We start from the raw sequence: 15,469 nt of genomic DNA, 5'->3' as shown, positions 1-15,469 counted from the left end.
CTCTCCGGTGGCCCTAGGAAGACAGTCTCCACAGAGAGGAGCCCGAGTGGGTCTAGGCACAGGAAGGGTTTACTGACGGTTGCTAAGAAATCTTTAGAGAAGTCTAGGTTTACCAAGCTCAGATCTAATTAAAACATTACAGAGACTTCTAGACAAGAGCAACTTAGAAGTGACTGAGGCACTGGAAATCTGCCATGTGGAAAGACTGAGACATAGGCATGGTTGGAACAAATGAAGAAAGTGTAGGGATCATCCTTCGGCAGCACATAGTCTGGCTGCATAGATGTTCCTCTTATGGCAAGGGTGGTTCTTCCAGGCATGACTTGCTGGATCAGATTTCTCTCCCTTACATACCCTGCAGCTTTCCCTACAAGCCAAATGTGTAGTTGAAGGTGACCTTCCAGACAGAGCTACATTCCCTTGCTGGAATTTTAGTCTCTAGCTCCACAGAAGAGCTTGGGTGGATGCTTACCCATCTTCATCGTAGAACAGAATCAGCATCACCTATGTACCGGTTGACCCAGTAGTTCCATTTCTAGGAATCTGTCCTAAGAAAGTAATAAGAGATTATGGATAGTAATTGACACACGGATTGTCTGTTGCAGAGTTCTTTTTAAAACTGAAAAACAAAACAAAACAAAAGCAAAAAAGGAAATATAAATGGCCAGCAGTATAGGAGTTTAGAAAATAAATTATGGCATAGCGTTATGATGGAAGCTTATACAGCCTTTATAACTTTGGTTTCAACAAATGTCTAGGGATGTGCAAAATGTTGATACAGCTGTAAATGTAAAATCAGGATAAAAAATGTGTTATAATATTAAAAAACACATATTAAAAAAGATCCAGTGGAAGTTCACAGGTGATTATCTCCTCAGTTGTAGAAAATTTTTGCTTTTTTTGTTTTTTAAGATTTTATTTATTTATTCATGAGAGACACAGAGAGAGATGCAGAGACACAAGCAGAGGGAGAAGCAGGCTCCATGCAGGGAGCCCGATGTGGGACTCGATCCCAGGTCTCCAGGATCATACCCCCGGCTGAAGGTGGCACTAAACTGCTGAGCTGCCCAATTTTTGCTTTTTTTAATTGAGTAATTTTCTGAATTTTCTACAATGACTGTATAACTTAAGAAAACACTAAAAAGGGGGTGCCTGCGTGGCTTAGTTGGTTAAGCATCTATCCTTGGCTTAGGCCGTGATCCCCATGATCAAGTCCCACCTCAGGCTCCCTGCTAATTGGAAGTCTGCTTCTCCCTCTCCTCTGCCCATCCCCCCACCCAGTGCATGTGCTCTCTCTCTGTCTCAAATAAATAAAATATTTTTTAAAAAAAACACAAAAAAGAGATAAAAAGAAGAAAAATATTAAAAGGCACCCATAATCCTTCCACTTTGAAAAATTAAACATACAAAGGATGAAGTAAGTCTTCAACTCCTGTGAGCATCACTGCTACTAGTTGGATGAGTTCCTTGATGGGCGTTGTGTTATATAGATATATTTCTATTTTGTGAATATATTTCTATTTCAATAAAAAATGCCATTCTTGGAAAAAAATATGGATTCCAGTTATGATTGTTAAAGTAGATTTTCCTATTATCCTGGATTTACAACACATTTTCCTAAGTGTCCTAAGATAGTAGATTTGGGTGACGGTGGGAAGTTGAGGAATTGACTAATCTGCCATTTAAGACATAAATGAGATACATGACTTTTCTGGACCAGAAGGGACATGGTTGTATGAGAACTCAGGAGAGAGGAAATAAATATAGGGTATCTTCCCTTCTAGGTGTGAAAAAAGATGACTTTTCTCCCATCACAGTAATGAATGCTGATAGGACTTCTCAGTGCTGGTGTAGGAGATATGGGACCCTATTGTCATAACCAGAAATCAAGGCACTTGTTCTCACAAGGAGAAGTATGTTTGTGGCGAAAATGACTCAGAATCTTTGACATTTGGACTGACTCAGAAAATCCAGGAGATATAGATAGGTGTATGCACTCACACATATATATCCACACACACATATATAACTGAGATAAGTAATTCCTTTATAGACTTTATCAAATCATAATATTCATTCTCAGATTGTGTGTGTGTGTGTGGACAATGCGCGCGCACACACACACACACACATATTTTTATATATGAATTTGAGAAGGGACATTTGGCATCCCCAGAGAGAAGTCTAAAACAAAAGTGAAAAGTGCCGTTCCAGCCCTGGGCCACCCTCTGGTCCTGCCCCCCAACCCCAAGCTGTGTGTCCGCTCTTCCAGCCTCAGAGCCCTCTCCTCTCCCTGCTTCGAGGGAGGGTGTTATGGGTTCACTTGCGGCCCAGCAGCAGCTGGCAGCAGAAGGTGACTGCACTCCTCCGACAGTATTGAGGTGCATTTTAATCACTGGGAACATATGCATGGTTGGAAAATGTATTTTTGGTGTGCAGCCTACATCTAGTCTAAATGCTAATTATGAGAATAGCTTTAGCGAGGCACTTACGCCTGATTTGACTTGAAAAAAAGGACTATGGCCCATGCATCTTTCTTAACATGCAAGTTCACTTTTCTTCTCTAGGGATATTTCAGCAGGGAGGGAAAACTGGCAGAGAAATTGCTATGCAGTTTGGCTTACACCCCATCACCACCTCCCAGGAAGGAGCAGTGATGACACTGTGCTTACAGGAGCCTTTGCTCATGAAGACACACGCTCGCTCTTCTGCAGCGAGAGGAGGAGGTGGAGGGTATCAAGCGACCAGTGGTCGTAGAACATTCCAGCCTGAAGGATTTTGGAGTCAAAGACTGATCCAGTTAAGCTCCATGCAGAGGAAGAGATTAAAAGACAAAGGAGTGGGTCTCCTACCCTCTTAGAGTTAGATTCTCTGTATTACATCCATCATGGGTCATGGCTTCTTTTTTAATGGGAGAAAAGTCAAGGACTGAGGGATTCTGTGGGTGGCTCAGGATCACACAGCTGATCTGTGGCATAATTGGGATTGGACTCCAGGTATGCTAATGCCAGACTTCAGTCCCTAGAGCCTTAGGGGTTACAGTGGTCTTGGACCCCCATGCGTGGCAGGGGCAGGCCGGCTACACCAAAGGTGCTTCATTCCTAACAGATCTGCTTTTGTTTGTTTACACATGAGATTGGTGGGTCACTTGTGTTTGAACCCAGGATGCCTTGGCCGAAAGAAAGGTTTTTACATCACTAAACTGGAACATCCTCCTAGTTAATTTGTCAAGGGTCAAAATTAAAGAAATGGTTTCTATCCAGAGAGAAGCCTCAGCTCACCTGTTTCTTTCTTTCTCACCCTTTCTCCCTGCAGGTTAACTGTAATGGCTTCACAATTGAAGATGAAGAGCTTTCTCATTTGGGATCAGCAATATTTCCCGAGTAGGCTGAGTTTGACTTCGCTTCTTTTCTTTTCTACTTACTTAACACTAATTAGATTTTTTTTTTATTTTTTTAAATAACCTACCTAACTGCATGTGGCAGACGTGAAACTCCAAGTGAATTAAGACACCTTTTTAATACCGCCAGATCTCAAAATATTTCCCATACGTTTAAAAGGATCCAAAGGTAGTAGTTAAGAGAACAGTTGCTTGTTAGGTCCTGCTAGGTATGGAGCTCTTATTAAAGAATATTTTAGAACAGCCCATGCCCTGCTGGGAAATTTGCTTTTCGCCTGTCTTTGGTTCTGGAAATCTTTGGGTTTCTTACATTCAAAGTGAGACACTGATTGTCAACCAAGAATTGGCCGTAGGCTAATGCAGAGACTATATGAGCTGCTTCTGCGGCTGTTTGTTTTTCTTGAAAAGTACTAGTGTAGAAACAGCACAGTTTGGGAGGGAGACTCTGCTAAAGTAGCGAACCAGGAAAATTTCAAAGAACGACACAGGATTTTTCTTGACTTCAGGAGCACTTAAGTAATTCAAGAAAGGCTGGCCAGTTGACAAACAGAGATCTTTATAGCTCTGTCATGAGTTTGCCAAAAAACGGCTCTGCCGTGGTGTCTGATGGAATGGGTATTCTCAGAATGCTTCAGTTCCCTGAAATCCAGTCCTCACTTCGCAGATGGAGGGAAGGAGCCCTCCCTGCATCCCCTGTGCGAGTGAATCCACATTGTAGACTGATGATGTTGCTTAATATATACCACGGGGAGCTCTAGCTTTGTTTTGAAGCAGTTAAAGGGAACACCCATGCGTTGGCCGTGGATGATGTGTGAGCCCCCAGTGTGTGTGTCTGTAGCTGCTGGGGTCTGCAGGTCACACGGGTCTGAAAGATAGAGAAGCATCCGTACAGGCCCGTGTCTCCTGAGCAACCATAGGCTTTCTGGGCCAGCGAAACAAAAAGTTTTTTCACATGGTAATGTCCCCGTGGCCAAAAATAGTGTCATCTCTAGTTTGAATTCTGATAGCGAGGAAAGAAGAGTCTTGGGGAGAAGCTCTATTAGGCTTTTGCCCTTGGGAAAAGGAAGGAGAAACAGGGAAAGACCATCAGACCCTCTTGTAGAAGGCTCTTACCGACAACTTCAGGCCTGAAAGAATGTGTCTGCTCTTAGTATTTTCGAGACTTAAGGGCAGGGTTCAGAGTGGTCTTGTTTGAGGTTTTACCGTGCCCGGTGATTGCAGGAGAATGCTGATACCAAGAGCCTGAACTGTTTCAGGTTCTTTGCCTTGGTGAACTCCTTCCACCTTCATTAAAAAGATGTCCAGGAGTCTGTCTTGAAATGAATGAATAGTTCCTCTAAAGAACATTCTAGAAAGCTGCTTTTCCTTTAATAACCACTTCTGTGTATTTGTTTGTGAGATTCCCCAGGACCTGATTGCCTGTCAGTAAGCCAGTGGCCTGTGATGCATGGGAGAGGTGACCTTTCCTAAGGATAAGACAGGGAAGTCACCACACGTCCTCCCAGGCTCGAGGCCAGCCACATGCCTCACTCACACAGGCCTGTAGCAACTAGGAGGTGGCAGGGGACCACTCCCTCTTGTGCACGGCAAACCCGGGGCAACGCATCCTTACCGGCCTCCACAGCTCTCTGCTCTTTCGCACTGGGGCAAACACGAGAGGGCTTTTGGTTGCTGACGGTTCAGGCAAGTGACTCTGGCCACCAGAGCCACGATGCATATGGATGTGAGTGTCCATATGAGCCCCAGTTTCCAGACAGTTTTAATTGGGGGGAAAAAATCCCTTTGGGCTGAAATCATATCGGCATTGTGATTTCAAAGGCAGCATTTTCAGAGATCAAGCACTTTTTCCCTGTAGTTTAGAAATTTCTGTTCTCAGAACTTTGACCTTGATATAATCAGAAAGCTCAAAGCCCCTCGCATAGGCGAATCTCTCTGTCCTCTCCATCCCTGAAAAGCAGACAGTGAGCAGCAGGAGCAGCAATGTCCCAATTTTCCAGATGAGGAAATCAAGGTGCAGAGAGAGGCAGATGGGCTCCTCGGGGCCTCTCGGGGCACCCCAAGCCCTGCCCAAGGAAGCTGGCCTCTGCCACCGTGGCGGTTTCACAACCACTGAAGAAAACACGTTAGAAAGAATCCACAAGTAGAAAAAGCTGCCTGGAAATGGCACCCCGTTTGCCCTGTGCCACGTCCAGTGGAGGAGCGGTTTGTTGCAGCCGCTGCTGGGCTTTGAGTCCTTCATCTCACAGGAAGGAATATTCGTGGCTTCATCGTCGCTGCTATTTTTATTGTTGTGGGTTTTTTTTTTTATTATTATTATTATTGGCCTAGATGTCACCATTTTGAATTGTGAATTTCGCTTTTCAGTATTGTTAGAGATGTTAGAAACGCTTATAAATACAGGCAGGACAACCTCTGAGGCTGTGACGGCCAACTATTAGATTTTTTTTTTTTTTTAAACGCCCTACAAAGATCCTGCTCCTGCAACTTCAGAAGTGAACGGCCAAGGAGGGCCTGAACAGTCTGTCTACCTTCTTAAGAAAATTGGGTTTTCTCTTCTGATTGACAGTGTCGCCTTGATGAACCATAGTTGCTGCCCCAATGTCATCGTCACCTACAAGGGGACCCTGGCCGAAGTACGCGCCGTACAGGAGATCAGCCCAGGAGAGGAGGTGAGTGTGTGGCCACCGGGCCGTGGCCCTGCGCTTCCGACCGCTGCTCTAAAGGGCGGTGTGGGAGCGTCAGCACAGCATCGCTGGGCGGGACGGGCTGCGAGTGATGCCAGCAGCTACTCCGTTTCCATCGTCAGGCCCGGCAGGTCAGTCAGCAGAGTCGTGACTCGTGGCTTCAAATCCCGCGCTTTTGCCTTCCGTTCGACGCTCACCGTTTCTGTCTGTGGCCAAGGAAAAGAGCAGGAAAGAATAAATTCGAGCTCAATTCCTTACAAAGACGGGTAGAGGGATCCCTGGGTGGCGCAGTGGTTTAGTGCCTGCCTTTGGCCTGGGGCACGATCCTGGAGACCCAGGATCGAATCCCGCGTCGGGCTCCCTGCATGGAGCCTGCTTCTCCCTCTGCCTGTGTCTCTGCCTCTCTCTCTCTCTGTGACTATCATGAATAAATAAATAAAATCTTTAAAAAAAAAAAAAGACGGGTAGAGATTTCCAGAGAAAGGGCACTGCCAAAATGGGCAAAATGAAATTTTGGAACCTCTTGAGAGTCCCCGTATTTCTACCACCAAACAATTGAGTTTGAGCTTTTCTTAATTAGGGGCTTTCGGCCTCTTTTTCTCCCCTCTCCCCCAGAAGGTTAATGCCATTGTCATCTAAAAGAGAGAAAAGCAACCCAGCAGTAGCTAACGAGTAAAAGTTGCACATGGACACATCAGCATCGCACATCCCGTCAGTTCCACATCTGAACTCCAGAGAGATCATATTTTTAGGAATGCGGTGCAGGTGGTGGGCTGTACACACGGACACTGGGCAGGGCCAGTAGAGTGGCCAAGAGATAGCCTCCTCAACTTAGGGACGCGGAGAAAGCCAGGTGTTCGGTCCCCTGCGCGGTGATTCCCCCTCCTTTCCCACGCGCTGCCTCTGTGACCACCGTAGGAGACCCCTCACCTCCAGAAGGCTCAGAAAGGCTGCTTGGCAAATTGCTAGAGGATTGCTCTGTGTTCTTAGGTAGATAATAAAATCCCTTTCAAGGACACATAAATTTATAGGGAACTTAATCACACACTTTAGAGCCCATTTCAGTTTAATGGTCTTCAGTGCTAAATTTTAAGGAACGTGTCTGGATATTTTAAGCCTTAAATACAACGATCAGTGTGCCAAGTAGGCAAGACCTTGGCTTCTCCAGAAGCCGTGGACCGAGCCGCAGCTGAACAGGGACCAGAAGTCCAGGGCACAGATGAGACTTTGTGGGCTTTGCTTCATTCATCATGACGAGGGTGTCCTGTTTTCGGTTGGGGCCTCTTGGTTTTCAGGTGTCTTGCGACTGCGCTGAGGCCTCTGTCGTGCACCCACCCCAGTGGGTCCCAGTGTAAGTCAGCAGGCTCCGGGCTCCGGGTGGAGGCTCAGAGGCTGGTCACCTACCCGGGCTCTGGCTGGGCTGGAGTAGCGACACTGAGCGGCCTTTGTCGCCATCTTCTGGGCCCTTGTGTTTGTTGCGCTGCGTGTCCCATCAGTCACGTCAAAGGAAGGAGGCAGCTCTCCTGCGTGCAGACCTGGCTCCTGCTGGTTTGGCCCGTGCTCAGCAGTAACCCCACGGTAACCCCGCGCTGGGGAAGCCACTGCTTGGGGGACACTTGCCCTTCAAAGAGGGTGTCGATGAGCCGCGAGGCCTCCATTGCTGCCCTTTGGGTCGGGGAGAGCTTGGCCTGGCAGTGCCTGCAAGCACCCAGCCCTGTGCAAGTGCCCCCTGCCTGCCTGCCAGGGCCCGGGGTTACTGGCACGCTGACGGCTTTGTGACATCCATCTGTTCAGTCAGACATGTGCCTGATGGTGTGGGATGAGCAGCAAGTGCCGTCCCAGCGAGTAGATAATGGGCAGTTAAATGCCGGTCTCCTCCATATGCTCCAAGTCCCAGTTACAGACCCCGTTAGGAAAAAGCAAGGACGGGAGAACCCGATGAGCCCAAAGGCAAGACTTTTCCAAGTTCTCTGGCCCAGCTGGGTAAGGCAGCAGCATGCTGGTGTCCTAGAAGCTGTGTCCTCCCTCTGCCCACTTGTCCCAGCCTGTGGCCAAGCTGCTTGCTCCCTTGCCAGCTGATGGAAGGAGAAAGGGAAGCCAATCCGGAGGGCTGTGTGCACGCTTCCCGTCCCCAGCAACATGTCTGAGCCAGCCCAAGCCGGGACAGCAAAGGGGCTGACTGAAGGTCAGGCAGACAGAGCAGGGCCCGGCTCAAGGAGGGGTCTACACCTGGGACAGGGCCATGTCCCTGGGACAGATCCACAGCTGGCCCTCTGGGAAGGAAGGGAATGCGGATGCTGTCAACCCTCCCAGTTTACTGCTTGGGGGACTCCTTGATTCTCTAGAAGGTGAGAGGAGAGGTCCTTTCTCTCCATCACAAGGAGGTAGACAAAACTAGGTGACTGCTGACTTTAAAGAACTCGGTGTCTCCGTGGTTGGGCATCTGCCTTTGGCTCAGGGCATGATCCTAGAGTCCCAGGATTGAGTCCCACATGGGGCTCCCTGCATGGAGCCTGCTTCTGCCTATGTGCCTCTTTCTGTCTCCCATGAATAAATAAATTAAATCTTTAAAAAAAATATGAAGAACTCGGTGTTTTAAGGGAAAGAGCATATCCCATGCTGTGGTCCTTCTCAGGGCCTATCCCCGGAAGTACTTGCAGAGCCACAGGAGGGATGAAGAACACGTGTGCCTATAGCAGACTGCATTGTCCACTCTTTGGGCCCCCTTAGGTCTTTACCAGCTACATTGACCTCCTATACCCAACAGAAGATAGGAACGACCGGTTGAGAGATTCGTACTTCTTCACCTGCCAGTGCCAGGAATGCACCACCAAAGACAAGGTAGGTTCCCGAGAGGATCAAACCCGGTGCCTCAGGACCTCTGGGCCAGTACTCCTCCCACGGTATTTTTGACCCTTTAAACCCATCTTACTAAGACAGCTAGAGGGAATCTGGTTACACCAGGTCCCTGTTCAAACCTGACCCTCACAGCTGATGAACCACATGTCCATTATACCGTGCAAATGAGAGAAGGATTTGCCACACTGCTGTATCGCAAAAAGAAATGGATGCTCAGAAGGGGAGGGAAGGGGAAAAGCACATGAGAACAATTTTCAGGCTTTTCCCAGCTTTTGTTCACCAGAATATGGAAAATTTTCTCTGGCATTGCCTGTGTTATTTTGTCCATGCCACCCCTCCTCATTCTATCCTCTTGATTCATAGATGTGTGAACACACAGATCTGCGCATAGCAAACATAACCTAAGTGTCCTGCTTATAAGGATTGTCTAGAAAATTAGTCTTTTTGTTTGTTTGTTGTAAAAAAGGTAGCGGGGTACTGGGTTTCCCTTAGATCCATTGCCTAATTTCTGTGCATTATTTTGTGACTTTGCAATGGGCAAGCCCCCACCTCTGCATGGAAAAAGATACTGAGAGGTTTCCCGCCGGGTGTAGTTTCTGTGGGAGCTGATGCCTTGCACTTTTGGACATTTCCCTCAGGATAAGGCCAAGGTGGAAATCCGGAAGCTCAGCGATCCCCCAAAGGCAGAAACCATTCGTGACATGGTCAGATACGCACGCAACGTCATCGAGGAGTTCCGGAGGGCCAAGCACTACAAATATATCCTTTACAGCTGTCTAGAAGTTTACTGTCCCTCACCTGCAAGAGCTGCTGGAGAGCTGGGAGGAGGGAGTGAGAGGGCGGGGGTAAGATTCTGAACTCGGAAGGAAGAATGTCTCCTGGCAGATGGTGGGAAGAATGACCACCCATGACCTGGCGTCAGCCGCATCAAAGTTGTGTAATATTGGTTTCATCTTCTTGTTTCACTAGTGTGGTCAGGAGGTGGATGTGGTGGTGGAAGAGTTTTATGGTCTAAAGCTGGGAAGAAGAGTTCCTTGAAGGCCCTCGTTGATTGGGTGTCATCCTCCAGGCAAACACGATGCCAAGGGCTTGCTTACGTTATGGTACCTAATCCTCACGGGGACACCCAAGGACGCAGATGGGAACAGACTCTTAGGTAGCAAGTAATTTACCCGAGGGACAGAGCTTACTAGGATTTGACTACCGTGATCCATATTCTTAACCACTACCTGATAGCGCTTTCTTAGCTTGAAAACGCATCACATTCACATTAGGGGAAGAACTAAAAGCAGTGGAGGAAATTGTACGATGGCACATTTTTTTCCGCAGCCATAAAAAAAGAAAAAAAAAAAGAACTGTCCCCTCGTGGGGACTCCTTCCTTAGAAATGCTTCAACTAAAGTGCTGAGCTTGGGTGAAAGTTTAAATTTAACCAGGAGGTTGAAGATTTGTAATCCTAAACGTTGTTTACAGCCGAATCAAGGGGTCTGTTCCCCGTGGCTAGAATTTTTCAATTGTGTTTAAGATAGTTGAGGTCTTCAATTTTTCCTGAAGTTTGTTTAAGAAAAATATGCTTCTTGAAGGAAAAAAAAATTCCCTTTCACTTTTGCTTAGATTTCTGTAATGTACTTTTTCAGAGGGTGTGAGGGTAGGGGCAGAGTTGGATGAAATAGCTCCTTGAACCCAGCCTTGGGACGTGTCCAAGTCCGGAGGCCTGAGCCTGTCCTTTCCTTGACACCAGAGCACCCCCTAGTGAGCTGCTGGAGATCTGTGAGCTCAGCCAGGAGAAGATGGGCTCCGTGTTTGAGGACAGCAACGTGTACATGTTGCACATGATGTACCAGGCCATGGGTGTCTGCTTGTACATGCAGGACTGGGAAGGAGCCCTGCGATACGGACAGAAAATCATTAAGCCCTACAGGTGATTGCCATGGCTGTTCTCGTCCTCTTGGCAGGGAATGGCATTTGGTGATCTGGAAGGCTGTTTTTGGTTTTCTGGGCGTCCTGTGTCGGAACATGCCTAGAACAGCTTTCTCTTCCTGCACCCACACCTGGAGGTACAGGTGCAGGGTGCTGCTCCATTGGGCCCGGCCTGTGCACTCCGCAAGACACACACCTGTGGAGGCTTGTTGAGGTTAGGGAGGGGGTGCTGGGGCAAGAGCCCTGCCAGGACCTGTCCAGGGTGCTGTATCCAAAGTAGTTAATTCAGATCAGTCTTAAAAGGCCACCAGCTTGTGACTTTCCCCTCCCCTGCCTTCCCAGTTACACACACTGATTAATTGCTGAGTGGTGGTCTCCCATCCCTGCTCTTCCATGTTACTCCGGCCATCCTCTCGTTGTGCTTTTTGAAAATTGCAGCCCAGTTTGCAAACGGGGACAGGCTAGGACCATTGAGCTGGCTCTGGTTATCCATTAACAGCCCCCCTCCCCCGCCGCTTCTGAATAAAGCAAGTTGGATTTTAACTTAACAGTAATAATGAATACCAGCCCCGGGGAAGTTGCCTGTCGAGAGGGTTTTTAAACCTTAAAGTGTGACAGATGGAGGTTGTGGCAGTGTCCTCTGGCTCTGATTAGCCATTTCAGGGCTGGGATGGCCTAGATCTTATCAGTGGGGCACCTGTTAAACACATTCATATTGTGTATTTGCAGGATCTCCCCAAGACCAAGTGGCTCAGAATCTCTGGGCACTAGAGCTGAGAGCCCTGTGCCCCAGAAACACCCCAGTGTCTCTTAGGGATTTGAGAAGCCCTAAGTACTCCCTCACTGTCTAAGGTTGGGGACTGTAAAGTCTGTGTCCAGTCAGGATTTCCAGAGCCTTCCACTTACCCTGCGCTGCCTGGATTAGCCATCAGGGGGAGTTCGAGGGAAGACAGCTCCTAAAATCTGCTCTTGGAAAAAATTTGCTGCATCATTGAGGATCTCAAGGCCTATCTTCTTCCTGGGGTGGGTGAGAAAGTCCTCTGGCCTTAGGCACACTGCCCTCTGTGAGATCTGGAGGGAGGGGATGGGAGAGAGAGAAAGAATGGGAAAGAATGAGATCATCTTAGCTTTGTGGTCGCTCTCCCAGCAGCAGGGCCTTGCCTTACTGGTCCCTTCCTTAGCTTGAGCCCCTCCTGGAGGTCAGCTCAGGGCCCTCTGTGGGGCCACTGGCGCCAGGGCTTCCTCCAAGCAGCATGATGCCGTCTGCCCAGGAAGACAGCCAGGATGTGTCTCTCTTGGATGGATTTTGAGGGTAGAGAGGTACAGACCCGTCTGTGAATCAACACCTACATATGCATTTCTCTCCCGCCATCCCCTCTTACTCATAAGCTGCCTCCTGGTATCTTTCCCTGGCAGGCTGTTAGCCTTCAATGGAAACCAGAGAGAACACCTACTGTATAGAAAGCCCTCTACTGGACACCAGAGAAAGCTTATCTAGAAGTAAAGTAGGTGTTCTCCTGACTTCAGAGACCTGATAGCTTTGCTAAACCAGCTGGTACCATAGACTGTGACAGAGAGCGGGGGTCCTAAGACACATGGGTGTGTGTGTATTTTTGGGGCTAATGCCTTTTTAACATGAGGGGATAGGCCTAGTGTGTTCATAGATAGGGGATTCATTTTAAAGGGTGTTTTCTCAGAGCCCTGCGTTGGGTGCACCTAAAACAACAATCTGGGACTGGGATCGAATGTCGTGTTTATACATGTTTTTCTGTGGGATTTCTCCTGCAGTTTTTCTTTAGCTTTTCAGAAACACACCAACTGTGTGAAAGGAAGTGCCTCTGCGGTGCTTAGACAGGGGCAGACCATCCATGCTGTCCATCCAGCACCTGCCAGGGCTTGGAGCAGGCTGCTCAGAAGCCTTTGACACGTGGCCTGTTATGTTCTCTCTTCTTCCAGCAAGCACTACCCTCTGTACTCCCTCAACGTGGCCTCCATGTGGCTGAAGCTGGGGAGGCTGTACATGGGCCTGGAAGACAAAGCTGCTGGAGAGAGAGCCCTGAAGAAGGTGCGTCTGCAGCGTGGGGCTGGGGGTCCTGGTGCTCCACGGCCCCTTCGTCCCCTGCCCTCCCGCCTGAAAGTGCTGAGTGACTCCAGTCACTCCTAGAGGACACCCTGTTCTTGACCCACCTGTGGTCAGAGGAGTGGGAGGGGGCGGGTTGGGCAGGTCAGGGTAGGGTAAGCGATGGAGTCTTTGCCTTGTCTGCATCCGGGCCCCCCCCCATACGGAAGGGGTGCACACATCAAGAGGGGCTGGCCTCGATGCCACGCACAGCCCGTGACTGGGGAGACGGGGGCACTGCCCTTATCCCGCGTGAGGCCCTGGAAGTGGACCAGAGGCCACGGGGTGGCTGCGGAGACTGTGGTGAGGGAATCTTCCATTTGGTTCTCCTTAGTATTATGACTATGCATTTGCAGTTTCTAGAATGTACTTAGGAATCCTCATCACTGCATCAAGTACCAGTTACATGCCAGGACCCTCTCATGTGTGGTTTTTCTTTTAATTCTCACGAAAATGAGGTAGATTTTCCTGATGGAAAAATTGAGATTCAGGCAGGCTGAGGCCTCCCTTCAGACTGGAGTCTTTCTGAGTTGAAAGCATCTGCTCCACTCGCCCTGGCGGTGACCCACACTGGGGCCTGGGCCCTGGGCAGCCCTGGCCTCTCCCTGTGTTTCACAGCCACCCTGTGCCCGGCACCTGACGGGAGCTCAGAATCACCGTCCTAAAAATTGATTCTTGTTGTTCTTTACGTGGTAGTTAACAGTTGATGAAGTGTATGATCTTTGAGACAGTCTGCTAAGTCCTATAAGAGAATGTCTGTCAAAGTTGGGGCCAGATTCCCTGTATCTTCCTAGTAGCCTGCTTGAGACGATGGTATAAGGTCCCACTTCCCAAATGGGAGGGTCCGGGCCCAACCAGGCTAGAAGTGTGAGCTAAGCGTACGTACTTTTCTGTTTTTCAACCATAGACTTTGTGTCCTAAGACAACAGATTTATTTCCTTGGCGAGTTGAGGGAAAATCGACCGAGTCGGGTCCCAGTTGTGGGGGGTGCTGGTAGGCAATGAGCTACAAGATCAGCGAAGGACACAGTAGATGTGAGCAGGGAGCGTGAGTCGTGGGTTGAGCACAGAGGGCCGGAGCAGGGGAGGCATTTAAAACCGGACGTTTCTGAAGGCCCCACGCCGTTCCTTGGCCTGCCTCCTGCTGGTTTGAGATCTCTGAGGAGAATGGTAGCAGTGAAAGGATTGTCCATCAGGCACAGGCCATCAGACATTCCCCGTTTGGAGAGTGGAGAATAATCTAAGTTTTTCTATCTGTGAGTACTATAGTCGAATACAAAAAAAAGCAAGATACGTTCTTACAGATAACATTTGGGGTCCGCCTCCTATGTGCTGGATGCTCTTCTAAAGACTTTCATGTGTGCTGAGAGCCCTGGGAGGTAGGCATCAGTCCTGTTTTGCAGATGAGGAGAATGAGGCAGGCACAGAGTAGTTAAGTAAGTTGCCCAAGGTCACACAGGTAGGAAATGCTGGGCCACCGGTGACTCTCCCGCTTCCTACTGCCACCCTATAAGAAGCCTTATTAAATACGTTCTCTCCAGCTTCCTCAACTACTTCTCAGTTTGTTTCTTTTTAAAGAGTGTGCGTTACAAGGAAAGCATGTGCTTTTTCAAAGGGAAGAACCGTTCAGTCGTGTCTTACGGATGAGCAGTGGTAACCAAAATCAAAGTAGGTTTGATGCGAAGTTCACGGGGGAGCTCTGTCCCAGCACCAGACAGCCAGGGCTTTCTGTCCCTAGAGCCTGCCTTCCTGCGGTTTCTAGGACCAGGAAGCCCACTTCTTTGTATCCTCTCTTCAGCTGCTTTACTCAGTGGTACCGACTGGGCAACCAGTTATCAGATAATCTTCGCAATTTAAAAGATAACAAGAAATCGAGACCCTGGAGGACAATCAGGCTCCAAGAGCCAGTGCGCCTCCTGGGCCCCGATGCAGGGAAGTCTACCGTGAGTTCTGTCAGCCCCGGGTGTAGGGTGCAGGGTGCTGGGTGCTGGGTCCTGGGTGCTGCCTCCAGGCTCTCAAGCCTTCCCGTGTCTCTGTCTCTCCTAGGCCATCGCCATAATGGAAGTGGCTCACGGCAAAGATCATCCGTACATTTCTGAGATCAAACAGGAAATTGAAAGCCACTGAAACTCCGCCAACACGCTAATTTTTGTTTAAATGCTAGCGCAGAAGCCTTCAAGGATCTGAATATTTCCGGGCGTACACATGACTCCTGCATTTCTGTAAAATCACTGGAATGAAAACCCTGCTTGCCCCTAAACCTTACCCATGGCTTACCTGAAGGTTGGCCTTCACCTTTACTCTTAGTACCAAAATAATTTTTGGACGCTTTTATTTCCCTAAGAGATAACGGCACGGTCTCACGTACTACCACGTGCTTTGGACCGACTGAATTTAAGAAACACGGCTACTTTTCCCTTCATGCCTCTTACAATGTTGTGAGCAAACCTGGATGATGAAAGAGAATAAAAAGGGTAATGGTGTTTGAA

The 15,469-nt window shown here is 48.6% G+C and overlaps 1 protein-coding gene across 1 annotated transcript in view; it reads left to right on the top strand.

Moving 5' to 3' along the window:
* SMYD2 (SET and MYND domain containing 2) overlaps positions 1–15,469 on the top strand; it is a 49,698-nt gene extending 34,229 nt beyond the window's left edge. The window contains exons 6-12 of the mRNA XM_055319277.1: positions 3,316–3,383; positions 5,967–6,069; positions 8,815–8,925; positions 9,582–9,702; positions 10,689–10,863; positions 12,819–12,927; positions 15,027–15,469. Of these exons, the coding sequence (XP_055175252.1) occupies positions 3,316–3,383; positions 5,967–6,069; positions 8,815–8,925; positions 9,582–9,702; positions 10,689–10,863; positions 12,819–12,927; positions 15,027–15,107 (768 nt within the window). The 3' untranslated portion in view covers positions 15,108–15,469. The remainder of the gene's footprint in view (positions 1–3,315; positions 3,384–5,966; positions 6,070–8,814; positions 8,926–9,581; positions 9,703–10,688; positions 10,864–12,818; positions 12,928–15,026) is intronic.

Source organism: Nyctereutes procyonoides, unplaced genomic scaffold (assembly GCF_905146905.1).
Source record: "Nyctereutes procyonoides isolate TBG_1078 unplaced genomic scaffold, NYPRO_anot_genome, whole genome shotgun sequence".
NCBI lineage: Eukaryota > Metazoa > Chordata > Mammalia > Carnivora > Canidae > Nyctereutes > Nyctereutes procyonoides.
The sequence above is the reverse complement of the archived record's forward strand: the minus strand, read 5'-3'. Positions and strand labels throughout refer to the sequence as shown.